At 32.3% G+C, this 19,924-nt stretch overlaps 1 protein-coding gene across 4 annotated transcripts in view; it reads left to right on the top strand.

Moving 5' to 3' along the window:
* The window catches only part of LOC114332856 (uncharacterized), a 348,079-nt gene that overhangs the window by 322,857 nt on the left and 5,298 nt on the right, over positions 1–19,924 (top strand). For 2 of the 4 annotated variants that reach the window (XM_028282646.2, XM_050652319.1), the window contains 5 exons: positions 1,090–1,178; positions 4,112–4,232; positions 5,123–5,302; positions 5,539–6,583; positions 13,898–14,029. In XM_028282646.2, coding sequence (XP_028138447.2) covers positions 1,090–1,178; positions 4,112–4,232; positions 5,123–5,302; positions 5,539–6,583; positions 13,898–14,029 — 1,567 coding nt within the window. Of the gene's footprint in view, positions 1–1,089; positions 1,179–4,111; positions 4,233–5,122; positions 5,303–5,538; positions 6,584–13,897; positions 16,634–19,924 lie in introns of those variants that run through there. The other 2 variants (XM_028282668.2, XM_050652320.1) reach the window with 2 other exon arrangements.

Genomic DNA, 19,924 nt, shown 5'->3' with positions numbered 1-19,924 from the left:
GAAAATATGCAAAATGCACATTAAGTGCATATTTGCATATTTTAGATAAATTTTATAAATGCATATATGCATTTATTAAAAGTGCATATTTTCAGATATATCACGATATGGATCTGAGGACATAAGTAGGTAATATAATGTAGCGAAGTACGTGTGATACCTAGATGGACAACATGGTTAAATTCTGCAAATTTCATAACCTATAATTTTGAGAGAATTAGGTGCAAAAAAAGTATGTGGATATTTTAAAAAACCGTTAATTAAAAACTAATTTGGCACGTATCCAAATCAATTTTGTAAATACTGCTGAATCAATTACTAAATTAGAAAAGCGATAGATTTCATTAGACCAAAGTATTTAAATTACCAATTCATTAAATGCAAAAATGAAATACCTTGGGGAAACAACAAAATGTACCTATCAAAAATTCTGCACGGTGTTAAAGAAAAATGAGGGATATCAAAAAATGATTCAAATAAAACTATTATTTTATTGAGGCCGGAGTTTTCACCTCCCGATAATAACTAGTTATTCGAAGGTGAAAAAACCGGGCCTTACATGGGGAATTGTGAAGATAATTTAATTTTACAGGTAGGACCCCCAATTATACCAAATTTTAAAGTTTGCTGCTTTAACGCAATTTGAAGTAGAGAGAAGTTTTTCCGCATATAAAGACGGCAAAGTCCTTCTCTAGAAAATTTAGAAAAACATTTAATAATATAATGTATAGTTTTAATTGTAATAATAATTTAATAATGAATACTGATGATGATGAATATAAAGAATAAATGAATATAATGATGTAGGAAGTAGGTAATTGAAATTTCAATAAATTTCTTTTGTGACTTTAGCATAAAATAAATTAAATATTTTAAATAAAAGGACTACTGCGTTTTTTATTTGTATGCAATAAATTTATAAAAGCATATTTTAGTGCATATTTCAACTGTTTTCTGTGCATATTTGCATGCATATTTTAGCGTTTTGTAAGCGCATATTTCCCGAGCTCTAGTTATTATCTATATGGAAGATTTTCACTCCATCTCTTGCTAAATGTTCTTGATAAAACAATTTTATATTATTTTTAGACAATGTGGAAATATGGGATATTACGCTGATCGATCCAAAGGAAGAGGACAGCTTTATTTAATAACCAGAGAGGAAGAACCGTTTTGTGGTAAATATTATAATTGATTTTGTTTTCAATACGCATGTTTACATTTTAACGTCTATGTACGTAGGTATATATTTTTTAAGACAAACTACCCTTCGCCAATTAAAGAAATGTTGTGTGAGTAGGAATCGTAAAGATGTACTCTTCTTCTTCTTTATGTTCCATGTCCTTTCAGGACCTTGGTTAACAGCATAGCTATTTTAATTTTATTCGCTGCCACTTCAAATAGCATCTTCAACCCCATACCAATCTCGCAAGTTCTTCAACCATGAGGTTCTTTGTTAAAACCGTCCTCTGTTATCTTTTATGAAGTATGTTAATATTGATAATATTAATTTATTTACTAAAAGGGGGGTAGTTCCCTAGGCTGGCTGTATAGCATATAGTTAAAAAACTCATAACATGAAGTAAAAACCACTTCTATGTAATAGGTATATATTTATTAAAAATTTTAAAAAATCCCAATGGATTGAATATAATATGTCCAATTCAGAACGTTTTCGGACCTATTAGTCCATCATCAGTGAATTCAAATATTTGCTAAATAGCCCCAGAACCAAACAATGGTTGAAATTATAATTCAATCTACATTATGTTGAAGTAATATTGATCAGGCTAAACGCCGATGTTAAAAGGTATAACCTCCGGGAACATGGTGAAACTCTATAAAGAAACTTAATCAACCATCTTAGGCCAACCTTGATTACCAAGTTTAATGTAGATTGAATTATAAGTCCGAAAACGTTCTAAATTGGACATATTTTATTCAATCCCAATCCCAAGTACGAAAGTTGATTATAATCGAAATACAGGGTGTCAAAGTTAAACTTTTATTTTATTTATTGTTAAATATTTCCTCACAGGCATGGGATAATAACACGAAATTTGGTAAGCGGGGGTTTTTTGGGACGAGAAAGCTAAATTCGCCATCAAAGATGATGTATTACCCAGAGGGCGCCACATACGCCTTTCAGCGCTCATTTAATAGGTTCAGTTTTTTTTATTACCCACTGTACATACTTTTTGAATCAAAACTTTCATTCTCTTAATATTTTTACTTAAAAAAGGTATACTAGATTCATCTTGCTAAACTCAACCGTTTTCGAGATAAACGCCTTTTAAATCTGTGAGGCAACATAATTTTTTGCCTAATATCATTGTAGTTACACACGAAAAATAACTTAAAATCATGAAAATTTACAAAAATGAATCGCAAATTTCTTCAAATGGAATTTGCGATGCAATGAGCTAAATATGAGAACTGCTACAATTATTATGGTTTCAAGTTTATTTTTCGGGTCTACTACAATAATATGCAAAAAATTATGTTGTATCGCAGATTTAAAATGCGTTTATCTCGAAAACAGTTGAGTTTAGCGAGATGAATGTTGTATACCTTTTTTAAGTAAAAATATTAAGAGAATAAAAATTTTTATTCAAAAACTATGTAGAGTGAAGGATAAAAAGAATTGAAGGTATTAAATGAGAGCTGAAAGACGTATGTAGCGCTCTCTGGGTAATACACCATTTTTGGTGACGAATTTAGATTTCTCATCCCAAAAATTCCCCGTTTTCCAAATTTCGTGTTGTTATCTCATGCCTGTGAGGAAAAATTCAAGAATAAATAAAATAAAAGTTTAACTTTGACACCCTGTATTTCGGTTATTATCAACTTTGGTACAAAGGTAAGTTAGCTTAAATCGGCCTATTTTGAGCTCAGGAATCTAAGGTTAAGCTGTGGCCTATTCTTTACCAAACACCCTGTATAAAAATGGAAATTTCATACCGACCGGTCAATGAAAGTGATACATTATATTGATCTCATAAGAATCGTAAAAAATTGCAAATATCGCGTAACGTATTATATAACAGCTTTATAGAAACTGATTTCATTTACCACACAATTCGAAAACTCCATACGAAAGTTGCACTCTTCACCTTTAAAAGGAATTTTGATTTTTGTCAATAGGACACTTTGGTCAAAAGATATAGAAGTTTTACCGTCAAGCTGATAAAATTTTTATTTAAAAATTGATTTCGCGCGAATAACTGAAAATCGCCGGTCGGTTCAAGCGTTGTTTTTGAGACAACAGTTCATTTTACGCAAAAAGTGCCAATAAACATTTTTATCAGCACACAATAACATTCATTATCTTAGCTACATTTCTCATTGAAACATTTTTTTCTACGGCGTACAGATTTTTATACATCGATGTTTCCCATTTTCCCCCCTTATGAGGGGGATTTTAGGAGGAATCTCAAGGATAGGAGTGACGAACTTTATTGCATCTTTTTTGCGGTCCTTAAATTGATATTCTTAGCAATTTTTTTGCGGTCTTCAAATTGATATTCTCAAGATGAATATGTTTTCATATGAATTTTAGAGGTTTGGACGTAGTGGGGGATGATTTATCCCCTCCACTTCGTGCAAGACACCTGTTGAGGCGGCTTCCTTCGATGTGGTTCGGGTAAATAATTAAAACTCTTGCAGGGAGTAAGCTAAATAAACGAATTTACCTTTATTCTGGAGAATCATTTCACAAACAAACTAAACATCACTACATGCTTTACTAAAACTTTTACAAAGAGATTTCGCATATATCGATCTAATATTACACTTAGTCGATGCATGTTGACTGTTTTAGTGGCGACACACGAATCTTATTAAAAACAGGCGCGAAAGAAGCACACACCCTGCATTTTACACAAAAGACTGGTTTGCAGACCCAACGCATTTTCAAGTATGCAGAAAAAACCTGCCCCGAACCTAGCCAAACCATTTTGCTGGTAGAAAGGAAAAGTCGAGCGTCAGTTGCACCATAAAATTACAAGTTGCAATCGCAACAAGGTTCAATGACACTTTTGTCCCTGACGACTAGACTAAAAATGAAAATTATTTTTGGAAATATTTTAACATTTTTTCCTTATTGTTACAGCTCATCAGTACCACGTCAAAATTGAAACAAGTCCAAGTCCCGTTCCTATAAAGAGCTACGGAAAAATACAGATTACTTTGGTTGGTGAGTCCGCTCTAAATGAGACGTTTATGATGACAAGGTCAGTATTCCAAATGTTAATCACTAACTCTATTTGTCTCATATTTTTTTCAATTCTTCATTTCAATTAAATTAATGTTTATTTTAATTTATTAATTTATTTAAAGTCTTTTCACACTAAAATAAAATTAATTTATAACATTTATTTATTTATTTCACCGTACAAATTTATATTTTCGACTACTCATACAATCTAATTTCTCTTATATTATGTATGTAGTAGAATGATTCATCGAAATGTTCTTCTAAAACGCAGTCGAATGTCGCGCCAGGACACCCGTAGTACTTCTCGGCAGGGATGGCGGTTGTTGACAAAACACCGGTTTTCGGTTATACCGGTTTTTCTCACCTACGGTTTAACCTGGCGGTTATAACCGGTCAAAAAAACCGGTTATTTCAAAAACCGGTTTTCGGTTTTTAGTCAATAGTCAATACCCAATAGGTTACATTTATATTGAGCTTTAGTTTGCGATACTCCATTCTAATCGATGTCAATCCATATCAGTATAGAAATCAGTCATCAATGTTGTCAAATCGGTTTCGGTCAGCTTAAAATTTCTTATTCGTGCGTGTGGAAGTAAAAATTTTCCCATTTTTTTCCTGAATTCATTATTTTTCCAGTTATCCGGGTTTTCACCGGGTATTACTAATGAAAAAACCGGTTATAACCGGGACAAAAAAACAACCGGTAAAACCAATTATTGCGTAGTAAAAAAACCGGTTTTAGGTTATAACCGGTAGGTTTTCCCATCCCTACTTTTTGGAATGCCTTACGAAGTTCAATCGGTGGCGTAGCAAGGCTGGCGTAACATTATCAACCAGAATATCTTAGCTTCTTCTAACAAAAGCTATTTTTAATAAAATTGAATTTTTAAATATTTTTTCTTTTAGGAAAGACGATGAGGAGATGCGTCTTGGAGAATCTATATCCAGAATGATAGTTCCACACCCTATTTTATCGCAACCTGTTCAAATAGAAATACTTTACACGGCCTATAGTGGTTGGCTTTCTTCTGGATTAACGCAATGGAGAATCAACAAAGTTATTTTAATGGATAGCTTTGGAAAAACGTAAGCTATTTTTTTGTTATTAGTCCATGATTTATTAAAAAAATTCTCTCGTCTTACTGAAGGTCTGGGAAATTTTTCATATGTTATCGAGCCATGGTAACTTAGTGTACTGGAATGTCTTCCATGATGCATCTGGATATCTGGATATTGCATTATTATTTGTTGAGATTTTTGAAAACATCTTTGTCTTTCTCATGAGTGATTATTTTACTTTTGCAAATTCTGATTTTTTCCAGGTCATCGGTCTGCAAGAAGAGTTTGGTTTTAGAATCCGGCAAGCCAGTACTACTTCCTTTATATCCAGGAGAATGCAACATCCCTACCACCGATTATGAAGCAGAAGATAGGATACACATTCCAGATGATAATACAACATCAACAACAAAAATGTCAAGTTTTATACCAACTCAAGTTGTTAGAGAAGGTATAATAGATAACAACAATAAATCATCAGAAAAGGACGGCATATCTTTTAAAAACGCAATGGAATTCTTTAACATACCTTGGACGAATGACAGAGAAAATTATGTATTAGACGAGACTGAATCTAGTAGGGCATTTAATACCAGACCAGTTAAAAATGGATATCATGACGGTACTACCAAAGAAATAGTAGAACCGATATTAAAACCACATTCTAGCAAAAATGCCAGATCACACGATCCCAATAAAGAAGTAGAAATAACCGAACCTTTGTTAGGACCTACCACAGATAAAAACGCTGCTCTTAAATCTGTAAGTACCACTGCAAAAGAACACGTAGATATTAAGACAACGACAATTCAACCATTAGAAGAAGAAGATTCTTCTATTTGGACACCGAAGAAACCACCTAATACAAAAAAGGAACCAAAAAAGAGGCAGGATGAATCCAGGATTTTATCTGGTTTCGATCAACCGGAAAAACCTGAAAATCCTATAGAAGCTATAGTAAACACAGTGCAGTTCTTGCCTCAGAGGCTTGCCAGGATGTTTGAGCAGGCTGAGAAATACGCCAAAGAAACAATACTGCCATTGGTTAGTACATACACTCCAAGATTCTTATCAGAAATTATAACACCGCAAGAAAGCACAAGCCAGAAATACGTCCCATTAAGGTACGAAGAACCTACAACGAGGCCGATCATAACATCCAGGTTGTTGTCTAATGCAGAACGATACAGAAATAATAAGAAATTTGATCCTCCTCCTTCTTCTATTCAACCAGAATTCAAAACTACGGATTTTACTACTCCGGTGACGAATATTCAGAAAATAAGAAGAAAGGGTGAAGCTGAAGAGGTAAGAGTAATATTTAAAAAAAAATATACACTAAGCGTCAAAATTAACGCACTACCTTCAAAATGGGACACGTTTAATGTCTAATATTTCCTAAGCTTGTTGTCCGATTTTAGTGATTTTTTAATATGTTATATAGACCGGGCAGTATCGTCGCCCCCGCTAGCGAAATTATTCCAATACGATTTTTTGCACAAACTTACTCAAAAAGAGGTCCTCATAACATATCCACAGGGTGCCGGGTGGTGCCGTGGTCGAAAAATTGTTTAAACAATTTTTTTTAAACAAATTCACAAAAATAATTTTTTCATTTCGAACAAAATTTTTTTACATAAATTGGCTTGTTCTGAGCAAAAAAGGTCTCTTGTCATTTTTTTCTAAAATTGATGGTTGTCGAGTTATATGCGATTAAAAATTTTAAAAATGCGAAAATGGCCATTTTCAAGGCTTAATAACTCGATTAAACATTATTATTATGAAATTCAAAAAGTCACCAAATCAAGTTTCAAGTCCCTTCTTCAAGGTCCTAAAGAGATTTTTGTCATTATTTTATTAGAAAGCTGTTATTTTTAATTATTAACAATTAGCGCTATAGTCCAGGATTTATCGTCGCCCCCGTTAGTGAAATTATTCCGATTCCATTTTTTTGCAGAGACTTACTCAAAACGAGGTCCTTATAACATATCCACAGGGTACCCGGCGGTGCCGTGATCGAAAAATTGTTAAAATGTCTCTTGTGATTTTTTTCTAAAATTGATTGTTGTCGAATTATACGCGATTTATAATTTGAAAAATGCGAAAATGGCCATATAACTCAACAACAATCAATTTTAGAGAAAAATCACAAGAGACCTTTTTTGCTCAGAATAAACCAAATTATCTAAAAAAATCGTTCGCAATAAAAAAAATATTTTTGTGAATTTGTTTAAAAAAAAATTGTTTAAACAATTTTTCGACCACGTCACCGCCCGGCATCCTGTGGATATGTTATAGGGACCTCGTTTTGAGTAAGTTTCTGCAAAAAAATGGAATCGGAATAATTTCACTAACGGGGGCGACGATAAATCCTGGACTATAGCGATAATTGTTAAAAATTAAAAATAACAGCTTTCTAATAAAATAATGACAAAATCTCTTCAGGACCTTGAAGTAGGGATTTGAAACTTGATTTGGTGACTTTTTGAATTTCATAATAATAATGTTTAATCGAGTTATTAAGCCTTGAAAATGGCCATTTTCGCATTTTTCAAATTTTTAATCGCATATAACTCGACAACAATCAATTTAAAAAAAAAATGACAAGAGACCTTTTTTGCTCAGAATAAGCCAATTTATCTAAAAAAATTTTGTTCGAAATGAAACAATTATTTTTGTGAATTTGTTTAAAAAAAATTGTTTAAACAATTTTTCGACCACGGCACCGCCCGGCACCCTGTGGATATGTTATAAGGACCTCTTTTTGAGTAAATTTGTGCAAAAAAATCGAATCGGAATAATTTCGCTAGCGAGGGCGACGATACTGCCCGGTCTAATAGCTTTATTCTTCAAGCATATCGATGTAATAATATTGTTGCTAAACAGATAAGTGTCATTGTATACCGGGTGTAAAAATGATAGTGTGTTTTTTCCTCAAAATTTGGAACACTCTGTGGAATATTCTAGCGTATATAAAATATTAAAATTAAAAAATCCACCAGGAAAAAATTTTTCCTGTAGTTGGCTGTATACCATTTATTACAAAATACCATGAAATCCTTTATAAAAGGTATATTTACATAAAGGATTTTAATAAATATACCTTTTATAAAGGATTTCATGTTTTTTTTTATTAAAATTAAAACTCAACTTTAACCTTAAGCTATCTTAACATTTTGATTTTTGATTCATTCGCTTATGTTGGATAATAAAAAAGTTAGGTACTTTAACAACTAACAACGTTTTTCATCAATACAGGGTGTTTCTAAATAAGTGCGACATTTAAGGGGTAATTCTGCATGAAAAAATAATGACCGTTTACTTTATAAACATATGTCTGCAAATGCTTTGTTTCCGAGATACGGGATAGAGATATGCAAATGAAGTTTGGTAGTTTTTAAGAAGTAGTTATTGCGCATTTTTTAGCATACAATTAAGAATTTTATATTTACCATTGGCGTGCAAACGGGTAATATAACCGGGTAATATGACCCGTATGCACGCGAATGGTAAATATAAAATTCTTAGTTGTACGTCAAAAAATGCACAATAACTACCTCTTAGAACCTACTAAATTTAATTTGCATATCTCAACCGGTTTTAGAGCAATAAATAAATCGTCAGGTTGTAAGAAAAAATTCAACATCCCGTATCTCAGAAACGAAGCATTTGCGGACACATGTTTATAAAGTAAACGGTCATTATTGTTTCAGGCAGAATTACCCCTTAAAGTTTGTCGCACTTATTTAGAAATACCCTGTATTGATGAAGAACATTGCTAGTTGTTAAAGTATCTAACTTTTTTATTGTTCAACATAATCAAATAAATCAAAAAGCGAAATATTAAGAAAGCCTAAGGCTACAGTTGAGTTTTAATTAAAATATTTTATATACGCTAGAATATTCCACAGGGTGTTTCAAACTTTGAGGAAAAAACACACTATCATTGTTACACCCGGTATACAATGCCACTTATCTCTTTAGCAACAATATTATTACATCGATATTTCACTATAAGCGGACAACAGGTTTAGGAAATATAAGACATTAAAAATGTCCCATTTTTAAGGTGGTGCGTTAATTTTGACGTTTAGTGTATATGCAGAGTGAGTTTTATGTATCGAACGCCTTAATTTTTTTGGAAAGTACGATTTTTATATATTTTAGTGTGGAAGGTTTTGTGATTCGGCCGATATTGTGGTTTATTTACATTGTTGTCAGATCTTTCGTTTTTCCGGAAATCTAATATACTTTCTTTTTTCAAATCGGAACATTCTCTATATTTTTTGCCTTTTAAGAACTACTAATTTGTTCTGAAGGTATTTCCTTGTGGCATTTTTATAATTAAGTATTTTCTATGGGAAATAAGCCACAATTTTACTAAAAAATGAATAGTATTTTGTATTTTGACAACGAAACCCGATTTGGGCTTCGAAACGTTAATAAATCCATTTTTTAGTAAAATTGTGGCTTATTTCCCATATAAAATACTTAATTACTAATTATTTTTTATACAATGTTAGCAAAAAACTAAGTTTTCAATCTAATAGCACATAAAACAACATCAAAAAATATTACTCTACATCCTACTAGATTGAAAATAATGGGAACCTTCTCTAGTTGAGTCAGAGAGAGCAGCATATGTGCCTCCTGATGAGAGACTAATAAGTGTCGAAACCGGTAGAGGTGCTTGCTGCACTCTCTGATTGAACTAGAATAATGATGCGGCTGTAGTTTCGTGTTGCTACGAAACGTTATTCATTTTTGATTTACATTACTCTGATTGGAGTACGAAGGGAACCATTCTCGTTGGAACTTTACCGCGCTGAGCAGACGGAACGAGAATTATAAAAATAAATTGTAAAATTTCCTCATCTTCCTTAGTCTCAGCATCCGTTATGGCTTGCAGATTGTAGAAGCCTCGGAGGTTTTACCAGAGAAGATTCCCATTGTTTTCAATCTGGTAGGATGTATAGTAACATTGTTTGATGTTGTTTTATGTGCTATTAGATTGAAAACTTAGTTTTTTGATCTTATGATTTTTATTTAGACTTATCTCTGTTCTTGCTTACGGTGTCGTGGTGAGTGTTCCAGTTGTGGTGACTCTGGTTACTCGTCAAGGTGTTAGTAGGTGATTACTAGGTGCTGGTTTCTAGGGGGCCACTAGCTGTGTCCTGAGTTGGCATGAGGTGTTATGTGGCCAACAAGAAAAATGTCGAGGTTATGTCCGGTAACAGAATAAAATTTCCATCGCCACAACAAACTATACAGCCCTAAATCCGTCACTGGCACAAGCTCTTCCAGACGACAAGTTTTCATAAACTGGGGCTGTATTTTCTCACCGATGGAGAAACGATTCGAAAATCCGACCTCGTTCCCAAAACAATCGAAGACAGACCGGATGTCATCCGTCTTTACTTAATGTCATTCGATCTGAGTTCCAACTCAGATGAACCATTCAAGCACGGAACCACTGATTGATTCAGTTACGTGACAAGAACCTATGCATAATCTGTGAACGAGAGAAAGACAGCATATTTCTAGAATTTTAAACCATTCCTAAACAAATCAACAGAAAAGCTGTGGGAGCACGCCAAATAGAATTCTATTTTAGTGACGTCACGTTGCCTAACAACAGTCGATTTTCCCATTATGAAATTCTATTTTGTGACGTCAGCAAAATAGAATTCTATTTGGCGTGCTCTCACCCCAGAACCTTTTTGCGAACGAACCAACTGTTTTATAGGAACTACCATAGGTGTAACCAGGGGGTTTTAAAGTATTTAAATATCTTTCAGTTTAACATATATAAACGAATTGTGAAGGTTTAAAAAAACTGTAACAACTTGGCCTTTTATCTCGCCCGTGAGATCTTATCCAAGTTTGTGCTGAGCGACCTCTTGTTCTCTTTTCTTGGGGATTCCACTCTATTGTCTTTCTAGTGTGTGACCGATCCAACCCCACTTTCTGGACTTTATTTAATTTTCTACCCTCTTTTGTTTGGTAAGGTGTAGCAGATCTTCGTTTCTCATGATGTTAGACCAATTCTTCAATTAACAAATACCTTAACCTTAAGTATGTCTTTTTGTCACTTTCTTTGTCTTTGTAATATACTGGCCAGAGTTCTAAACAGAGTTAAGCATGCTGAATGCTTGTTGAGTTTTTCGTATCCCCTTATAGGCCAGGAACCGAAGCTTTTCGCCTCAAAATTTTTACAGAATAGATCGATTTGCTTGAAAATTTGAGAATAAGTAGTGGATAGTCCAAGGATCAAAATCTATATGATGCCGTAAGGCGCTTTTACCATGGGGGTGGTTGCCACCCCATCTGGGGGGTGGAAATTTTTTATTATATTTTGACCGCAAAAGTTGATAAAAACATTCATTGTAAGCAAAAAATGTTCTATACATTTTTTTGATAAAATTAATAGTTTTCGATTTATTCGCTATCGAAAGTGTTAGTTTTGTAATGAACTATTTTAAATGGGAAATAAGCCACAATTTAACAAAAAAAAAAAAAATGAATTTATTAACGTTTTATTATTAATTTATTTAATTTGAAAACGTTAATAAATTCATTTTTTTTGGTAAAATTGTGGCTTATTTCCCATTTAAAATAGTTCATTATAAAAATGCCACAAGGAAATAGCTTCAGAACAACATGCTATTTTTGTATAGAAAAAATTAATGTTTTTCGATATACTCATTTACGATTCACTCAATTTTTGCCGTAGAAAAAAATTTTTTTTAACAAAGTTCTTGGGAATTAGATAACCTACAACTTTATATTGAAACATTTTTTCGTATCTCTGATGCTAATCTTTCTATTCTTAAGAAAATTGCATTTTTTACCAAACTACAAAAATTCGTTATCCGATTTTAACTCTAGTTTTTAAAAGCTAATCATTTTAAGCCAGTCAAACTTCTAGAATCTATTAATAATACATAAATAAATAAGAATGAATAAGGCTCATGACTAAAAACACCGCTAACTTACATTATTATGCTTCCAATTAGAATTCTTCTTTTTTTTTCAAAAATATATATTGATTTTTTAACCGTAACTTTTTCATTTTTTATCTTAGGAAACTTGGTAAAAAATATTTTTGTAGGTTTTTGCAAGATCTATAAGCCTTTTAACATTAAATTTTTTAAAATCCTCAGTCGCAAAATGAGGTGACTTTGAAAGGGTTGGTAAAGGTGGTTTTTGCAAGTTATTACAAGATTTAATTGTCAATAGCTCACTCAATTTTTGCCATAGAAAGATTTTGTGCAAACTGAGTACTTGGGAATTAAATAAGCTACAATTTCGTATTTAAACATTTTTTCGTATCTTTGATGCTAATCTTGCTATTCTGAAGAAAAGCATTTTTTTTCCAAACTACAAAAAATCGCTATTCGCTTTTAACTCCATTTTTTTAAACTAATCATTCTAAGCCGGTCAAACTTCTAAAACCTATTAATAATACATAAATAAAAAAGACCAAATAAGGTCGATGACTAATTTTAATTAGGGTGGCGATTAGGGGGTTGCTTGCGATTACTTTTTCGCTGAAAAAAAAAATAGGCACTGACATTCTTTTCATTATAAGTCAATTAATTTTTGAGCTAGAGACTTTTTTTTTATTTGTGAAGATAGATAATTTTAAGTACTTTAAATTAGTTTAGTTTCAACAAGTTGTCCTCGAAATATGGATGTTTTTCGCGTCTTTTGACTTTGAAACTACAATATTTAGCGTTTGACGAAGAAGAGCGACCATATAATAAAGTATAGCTCGATTACTATTGGTCTTAAAGAAAATTTGAAAAAACAAATTTTGTTTATTTTTTCAAACGGTACATTTTTATTAAGTAAAGTTGTTTTGATAAAACGAAAACTTTTGGAGTTATTAGCAGAAAACTTATTAAAAACAGATTTTTTCGATATAAAACTAACACTTTCGATAGCGAATAAATCGAAAACTGTCAATTTTATCAAAAATATGTATAGAACGTTTTTTGCTCAGAATGAACGTTTTTACCAACTTTTGCGATTAAAATATAATAAAAAATTTCCACCCCCGAGATGGGGTGGAAACCACCCCCATGGTAAAAGCTCCTTTTGGCATGATATAGATTTTGATCCTTGGATTATCTACTACTTATTCTAAAATTTTCAAGCAAATCGATGCAATCTGTAAAAATTGCGAGGGTTTTTCCTATTTTAAACTTCATTACTTGGACTATTACGAATATCATCTTCTGTACTTCCGCTTTCTGTTATGGCATTTAAAAGGCATTTGTTGAAATTTACATTAAATTTGAAGGAACATAAAAGATTTAACAACAATGTAAATAACATCACAATTTCAGCCCCATCACACCCATTAATTTTCACCCTTCAAAATCTATAAAAAGCGTGCAAACCGTTTCCGAGATAGTTGAGGGGTTCCGTACTTAAAACACACTCTGTATAAGATGCTTTTTTAACCTAAATGATATTTTTTGAGTCTATCACAGCGATGCTTGATGAAGCGAATGTAAAAATGATGAAAATGTCATTTTTATATTCCAATAATTTTATTTTTAAAATCTTCTTATTAATCTTAATGACAAATAACTACAACTAATAAAAACGCTCCAGAACAGGAACAAAGACGTACAGGAACTTGTAGCCGCTGAGTCTCAACACAGGAACGCACAACAGTCAGTAACGCACCTCAAGACGACTCCGATGCCCAAAGAGGCCAGAAGGGCACCACGGGACGACCTCAATGTTAGTAGTGGTTCTGGTACTATTTTAAATAACGCTTTTGTTGCTTCTACTAAATCACCAGATCCCGATGCCATTTATATTAATTTACCTGTTTACGATAAAGATGAAAAAAAAGTTAAATATATCCCTTTAAATCACTGATAACATTTGGCGAGTGGTTAACCGCATTAGGTGAACTTAAGTAGTATATTTATTTTATTAAAATAAGAGCTGCATTATTAAATAAAATACGAATATACTTTGAAAGATTTGCATACTAGCCCGATCATGGAACAATCTGCCCTCAAAAAAAAAAATAAAAGAAGGATGAAAATTTGGGAATAAGTAGTTGAAATTGTCTATTATTATTCTCTACTTATTCTACATCCCCCCATTTTACAAAAATTAGGAAATAAGGGTTGGTTTTTATGAAATAGAATAGCATGTAATAATAGACATTTTCAGCTAAGTATTCGCAGATTTTAATTCTTTCTTCATTTTTTTTAGGTTTCTGTAAAGTTTTGTGTTCTGATTGGGCTATACACATAGACATATTAACAATTTACCAGTGTAAATTAGGCCACACACAGTGCAATAATGTGTCACAATGTAGTTATTATTTTCACAATTTTGAACTGTCAATATTTTTATTTTATCATTTATTGTTTAAAAACAATACAGTTGATAAGATACCCTAAGTTGCGGAGAAAGTATTAATAATAAAGATTTTTTATTCAGTCAATGGTGTGAGCACTGTCAGTTAAATAGTAACGTGTGGCCTAACTTTTACACACATACCTACTTTGGTAAATGTATTATATTTTTCAAAATTTTGGAATGTGTTTAAATCGTAGAACAATTTTACCTTTTGATTTTAATACAGATTTCAATTCTCTACAAGTATTCTCTCATGACTTTTGATGTAAATAATTAGGGAAGCAGGAATTCAATAATTTAGATTTTACATTGAGTTTCCTATGGCCCGTTTTACGATTCACCACCCGGTATACGCCACACAAGCTAAGAAAAGACAAAGAACGTATTAACACCGTAACGACAAGAAAATTGGCTTACTTCCGCCAAATTATGCGTAGATAATAGTAAATACTGACCTCCACAGTTGATTCTACACTACAAGGCAAGAGGCTCTGTCCTCAATGTGGGTTTCGTGTAGGGATAAAGGATTTCTTTATTTGGAAAGGATTCATTGAGTTGTCCCTGTTTAAGATTTTGTCCTCTTCAGGGTATGTGTTGAATGTAGTTAGTGAGGCAGAAAAAGCAAACATTCCGAAAAAACTCTGGGGCAAGGTGTGATTGGCCTGAGTGTGTGTGTTGCCAGACGGTGGTGGTTCAGCTGACTGTCAGAGATCAGAGAAGAGGGTTTGATGGAATTGATGTTGGTTCCATAGACAAATGTGTGTACTGTCCGTGCCCTCGACCAAGCTCCCTAGAAACCATTGTACAATGGACAGGCAAGCCTGCGTTCTGCGTCGGCGGTCAGGAGGTGGTTTTGAGCATTGCGTGGACAGTGTGCGTTCAAGTGGTAGAGAATAGTTGCGGCTATTTTCTTAGGTCGAACAGGTATGAAGTGCTATGAAGTTGGGAAACCGCAAAAAACCAACTTCTCCCTGTTCGGGGTAGGGAAGAGGAGTTAGAAGAGGAGGGTACGGTAGGTTAGCGAAGTAGACTCAAGGATTTCGTCGCATTCTGCCGGGAGTTCGTCAATGCATGTTTGCATTAGAGCGGACGGTCAAGAGGCTCTGGAGGTAGACGTACAGCTGGTTCCTAAAAAAACTGATACGACTTTTAGTAAGATTTGATCATTTTGAGCAGTGTATGATTGATCTGACATTATATCATATTTATTATGACAGACAAATAATAAAATAAACAAACAAACAGCCATTTTTGACGTTGAACAGAATAAGTTATCTGACAAATTTTAAGATTTGGTAGTGACAGTGACAGCATGTAAATAATAAGTATTTATCCTTCAAAATACACTGCTCAATTTTCTACAAAATACACATTAAGAGTCGTATCAGTTTTTTTGGAACCAGCTGTACATATATACCGGCTGGCCAATCTTAAGAAGTAGACTGGTCTAACGTCAGCTGATCTATTTAAAACTGCTGTGAATAGAATAAGATGGTGTAATGTGGACGCCAATATCACTAGAAGATAGGCACATTTAGAAGAAGTACAATGTTGACGTGGTATTTCATGAGACTTTCTACTCATATAAAACCTACATTAATTGTTAGATAGTAGTAAAAAACTGTGTATTTTCTCTATTTTCTGGTACCTATTCGCAGTGTGCAAGTACTTGGAAGGGATACAAGAAACGATCGTGCTCGAATAGTGGAGAAATCTTGTAACCTCCTTAAATAATTCATAATGTCAATTGAAATTGTCAAATTGACGTATATTTCATACCTACTGTCACTGAAGAAGAAAAATTATATGTTGCTTCACAATATTGATATGATATGAAATTATTAGGTATATAAAAGTAAATTTAATAAACGGTATTTTGCTTGAAGTACTATATTCTAATACATAACCTTAATATTACTTTTTCTTCTTATATTTTTTTTTGCTATGGCCTTGACAAGTATCCAGCAACCAATATAATTGGCCAATATACCTAATTAAAAGTGCGAAAAATGTTGCTGAGCTATGAAACCAGGTGTCGTTTTTCCAAACTTGTACGGTTCCAATACATAAATTTAAGTTTCCTTGTTCAATTAAGTTTACTAACTAAGTAACTCTTATTTACACTTCAATAAATATACTATTCATAAAGTTCCCTATATCCTACCATTTTTTGTTCATATATTTATTTAGATACTTTTAAATAATATTTTAATTTTCTGTAGTCTCTCGATGTTGTGTAGATGTTCTACGACTATAAAAATTAAAACTAATTTATTTATTTTATTTAGATTTGTACATATTAACTCTTTATTATAGTCTTTTTTCTTTTGTTTATATTTTTATATATGTTTTGATAATAAAATATATAGAAAATAGTTAATATTTAATTCAAAATATTCTATAATTTCAGCTTATTTCAAAATTAACGGATATTAAAAAATTGACATCAGATATTTTACCGATAATCAATGGCAGTGTTGATCGTTGATTAGTTTACAAAAATGAATATTAAACTCATCGGAAATCCCGGTTGAATCAAGTGCCGAGCTTTCGATATCCTGCCTGATGTCTTCCTTAGATTTTCCGGAGTCTTAGTCTCTCGAGCTCCCAATACGCTCTGTTTACTGCACTACTGAGGAAGGACTACTGAGTATGGTTTATGGAACTATACATAATTCTTGGCTAGTGTGGGCGGATTGAGAGATCGAATTTTTTGGACTCTGGATTTAAAAACAACCTAAGAACAAAAAACTAATATCAGGGCAAACATGATAAAGCTTTAAGCTTTAAGACCATTTCAATGAGTTTGCTTTTCTGTGACAAAATAAGAACATTATTTTGAAAAAGAGCAACAGAATGGCACAAACATCCAGGAACATACTGACTGAAACTTTTGATTGAGAGCTTGTAAATGATGTACCACATGCTACATAATATTATTAATTCAAAATATCAATGACGTCATATATTGGACATATTATGTTTACCAGAGTGTCTTACGCTGGAAAAATCATTGACTTCTAACATTTTCTATAGTAGCTGAATACTACCAGATTATTAAGGATATAAATATGTATGTACAGGTTTATATTAATATCAACATCTATTCTTGAAATTTGCTTCTTACGTAATATTCGTAAAAAATTATTATTCTAGATATGATAACTGAAGGTTTCTTATTTTATACAGAAGTTTTTATAAGATAGAACGTATTGCACTAACCCAAAAAAAGTTGTAAAACTAACTTAGGTTAAATTGGTAAGACGGTAACAACTAGTTTGTCTGGTGTTTTAAATGATAAAGTGTTAAGCTATATACAAAAAGCTAATAAAAATATTTACAGTACATTTTTAACTTGTTTCAATCATAAAAAAAGAGGAGAAAATAAAAATTACAGAGTGTCACGGGTTCGTATAAGGCCGGACATAGGAATTTTTTAATTAAATATAATTAATTCTCTTATTATGTAATAGGATCGATACCAGGCCGCAGTCTTTATTAGTCCAGAAAGCCACTGCGCATCCACTAGGAAAAATATTCTTATTTGGATTTTTTGCACAATCTTACTCAAAAAGAACTCCTTTTAACAAATTTGCATGTTGCCAGGACCAAAAGGTGGTCAAAATTTTTTTAAACGTTTTTTTTTTGTTTTTTTCCTAAAATTATTTTTTTTGCATGGAAAAAAGTTTTTTTAGGTTTTTTCCATCATTCCAAACAGAAAAGGTCTTTGGTGACTTTTCTCTAAAAATGATAGTTTTTGACATATAAGCGATTAAAAATTGAAAAATTGTGAAATCGGCCATTTTTAACCCTCAAAAACTATGTAAAAAACTGAAAATTTGAATGTTGCTAAGGCAGGCAGATATTTTTTAAACATCGATTTATAAAATCCCGAAGAATTTTTTGCAATACAATATTCAAAACTCCTTTGTTTTTTAATTGCTACTCAAACGTGCGCAACACTATTTTCCACCGACAGTATGGTGCAAATGAAAGGAATAAATTCGTTATTTCGTAAACCGGCCAATTTAAGAAAAAATCCTGAAACAGGTCGATTTTTATTTTTAAGTTATGATATTGTAATTGATGATTTTTTTAAATGAGAATAAGGGTCGTGTGCTAGCTCATTTGAAAGGTTCTTCAATTCTCTCTTCAGTAATATAAACATTTACATAATTATTTGACAAAAAAAGAAGTAGAAGGACACCCTGTATAAATAATTATGTAAATATTTACATTACTGAATAAAGAATTGAAGAACATTTCAAATGAGTTACCACACGACCCCTATTCTCATTTAAAAAAATCATCGATTACGTCATCACGCCCAGACGGATGACGCCACTGGTATACCATATATGCCACAATATCGTAACTTAAAAATAAAAATTGACCTGTTCCGGGATTTTTCCTTAAAGTCGCCGGTTTACGATACGAAATAACGAATTTATTCCTTTCATTTGCACCATACTGTCGGTTGAAATTAGTGTCGCGCACGCTTGATTAGCAATTAAAAAACAAAGGAGTTTTGAAAATTGTTTTGCAAAAAAATCTTCGGGATTTCATCAATCGATGTTTAAAGAATATCTACCTATCTTGGTAACATCCAAATTTTCAGTTTTTCACATAGTTTTTGACGGTTAAAAATGGCCGATTTCGCAATTTTTCAATTTTTAATCGCTTATATGTCAAAAACTATCATTTTTAGACAAAAGTCACTAAAAACCTTTTCTGTTTGGAATCATCCAAAAATCCTAAAAAAACTTTTTCCATGCAAAAATAATAATTTTAGGAAAAAAACAAAAAAAAACGTTTAAAAAATTTTTGATCACCTTCTGGTCCTGGCAACATGCAAATTTGTTAAAAGGAGTCCTTTTTGAGTAAGATTGTGCAAAAAATCCGAATTAGAATATTTTTCCTAGCGGATGCGCCGTGGCTTTCTGGACTATATTATTGAATAAATACGCCAGCTAATCGTAAATATATCACACGACTTTATTCATTAACAAAGAATTTACTCAATACACACTACACAAAATATTATCCAAATACAGAGCATCAAATGTATTTCGATAACGATTTTCGAAGTGGATATCGAAACGTCAAATGAACTTAATGTTAAAGTAAAATTGTGGCTTACTCACAAAAAAGATAGTAAATTAAAAAAAATCTACAAAAATGGTACAGGAGAATAGCCGTGGATGTCATTGATATACAGTGCGTCCATAAAGTAACGCATAAATTCGTTATTTCGTAAAC

This window comes from Diabrotica virgifera, chromosome 5 (assembly GCF_917563875.1).
Source record: "Diabrotica virgifera virgifera chromosome 5, PGI_DIABVI_V3a".
Lineage (NCBI taxonomy): Eukaryota > Metazoa > Arthropoda > Insecta > Coleoptera > Chrysomelidae > Diabrotica > Diabrotica virgifera.
The sequence above is the reverse complement of the archived record's forward strand: the minus strand, read 5'-3'. Positions and strand labels throughout refer to the sequence as shown.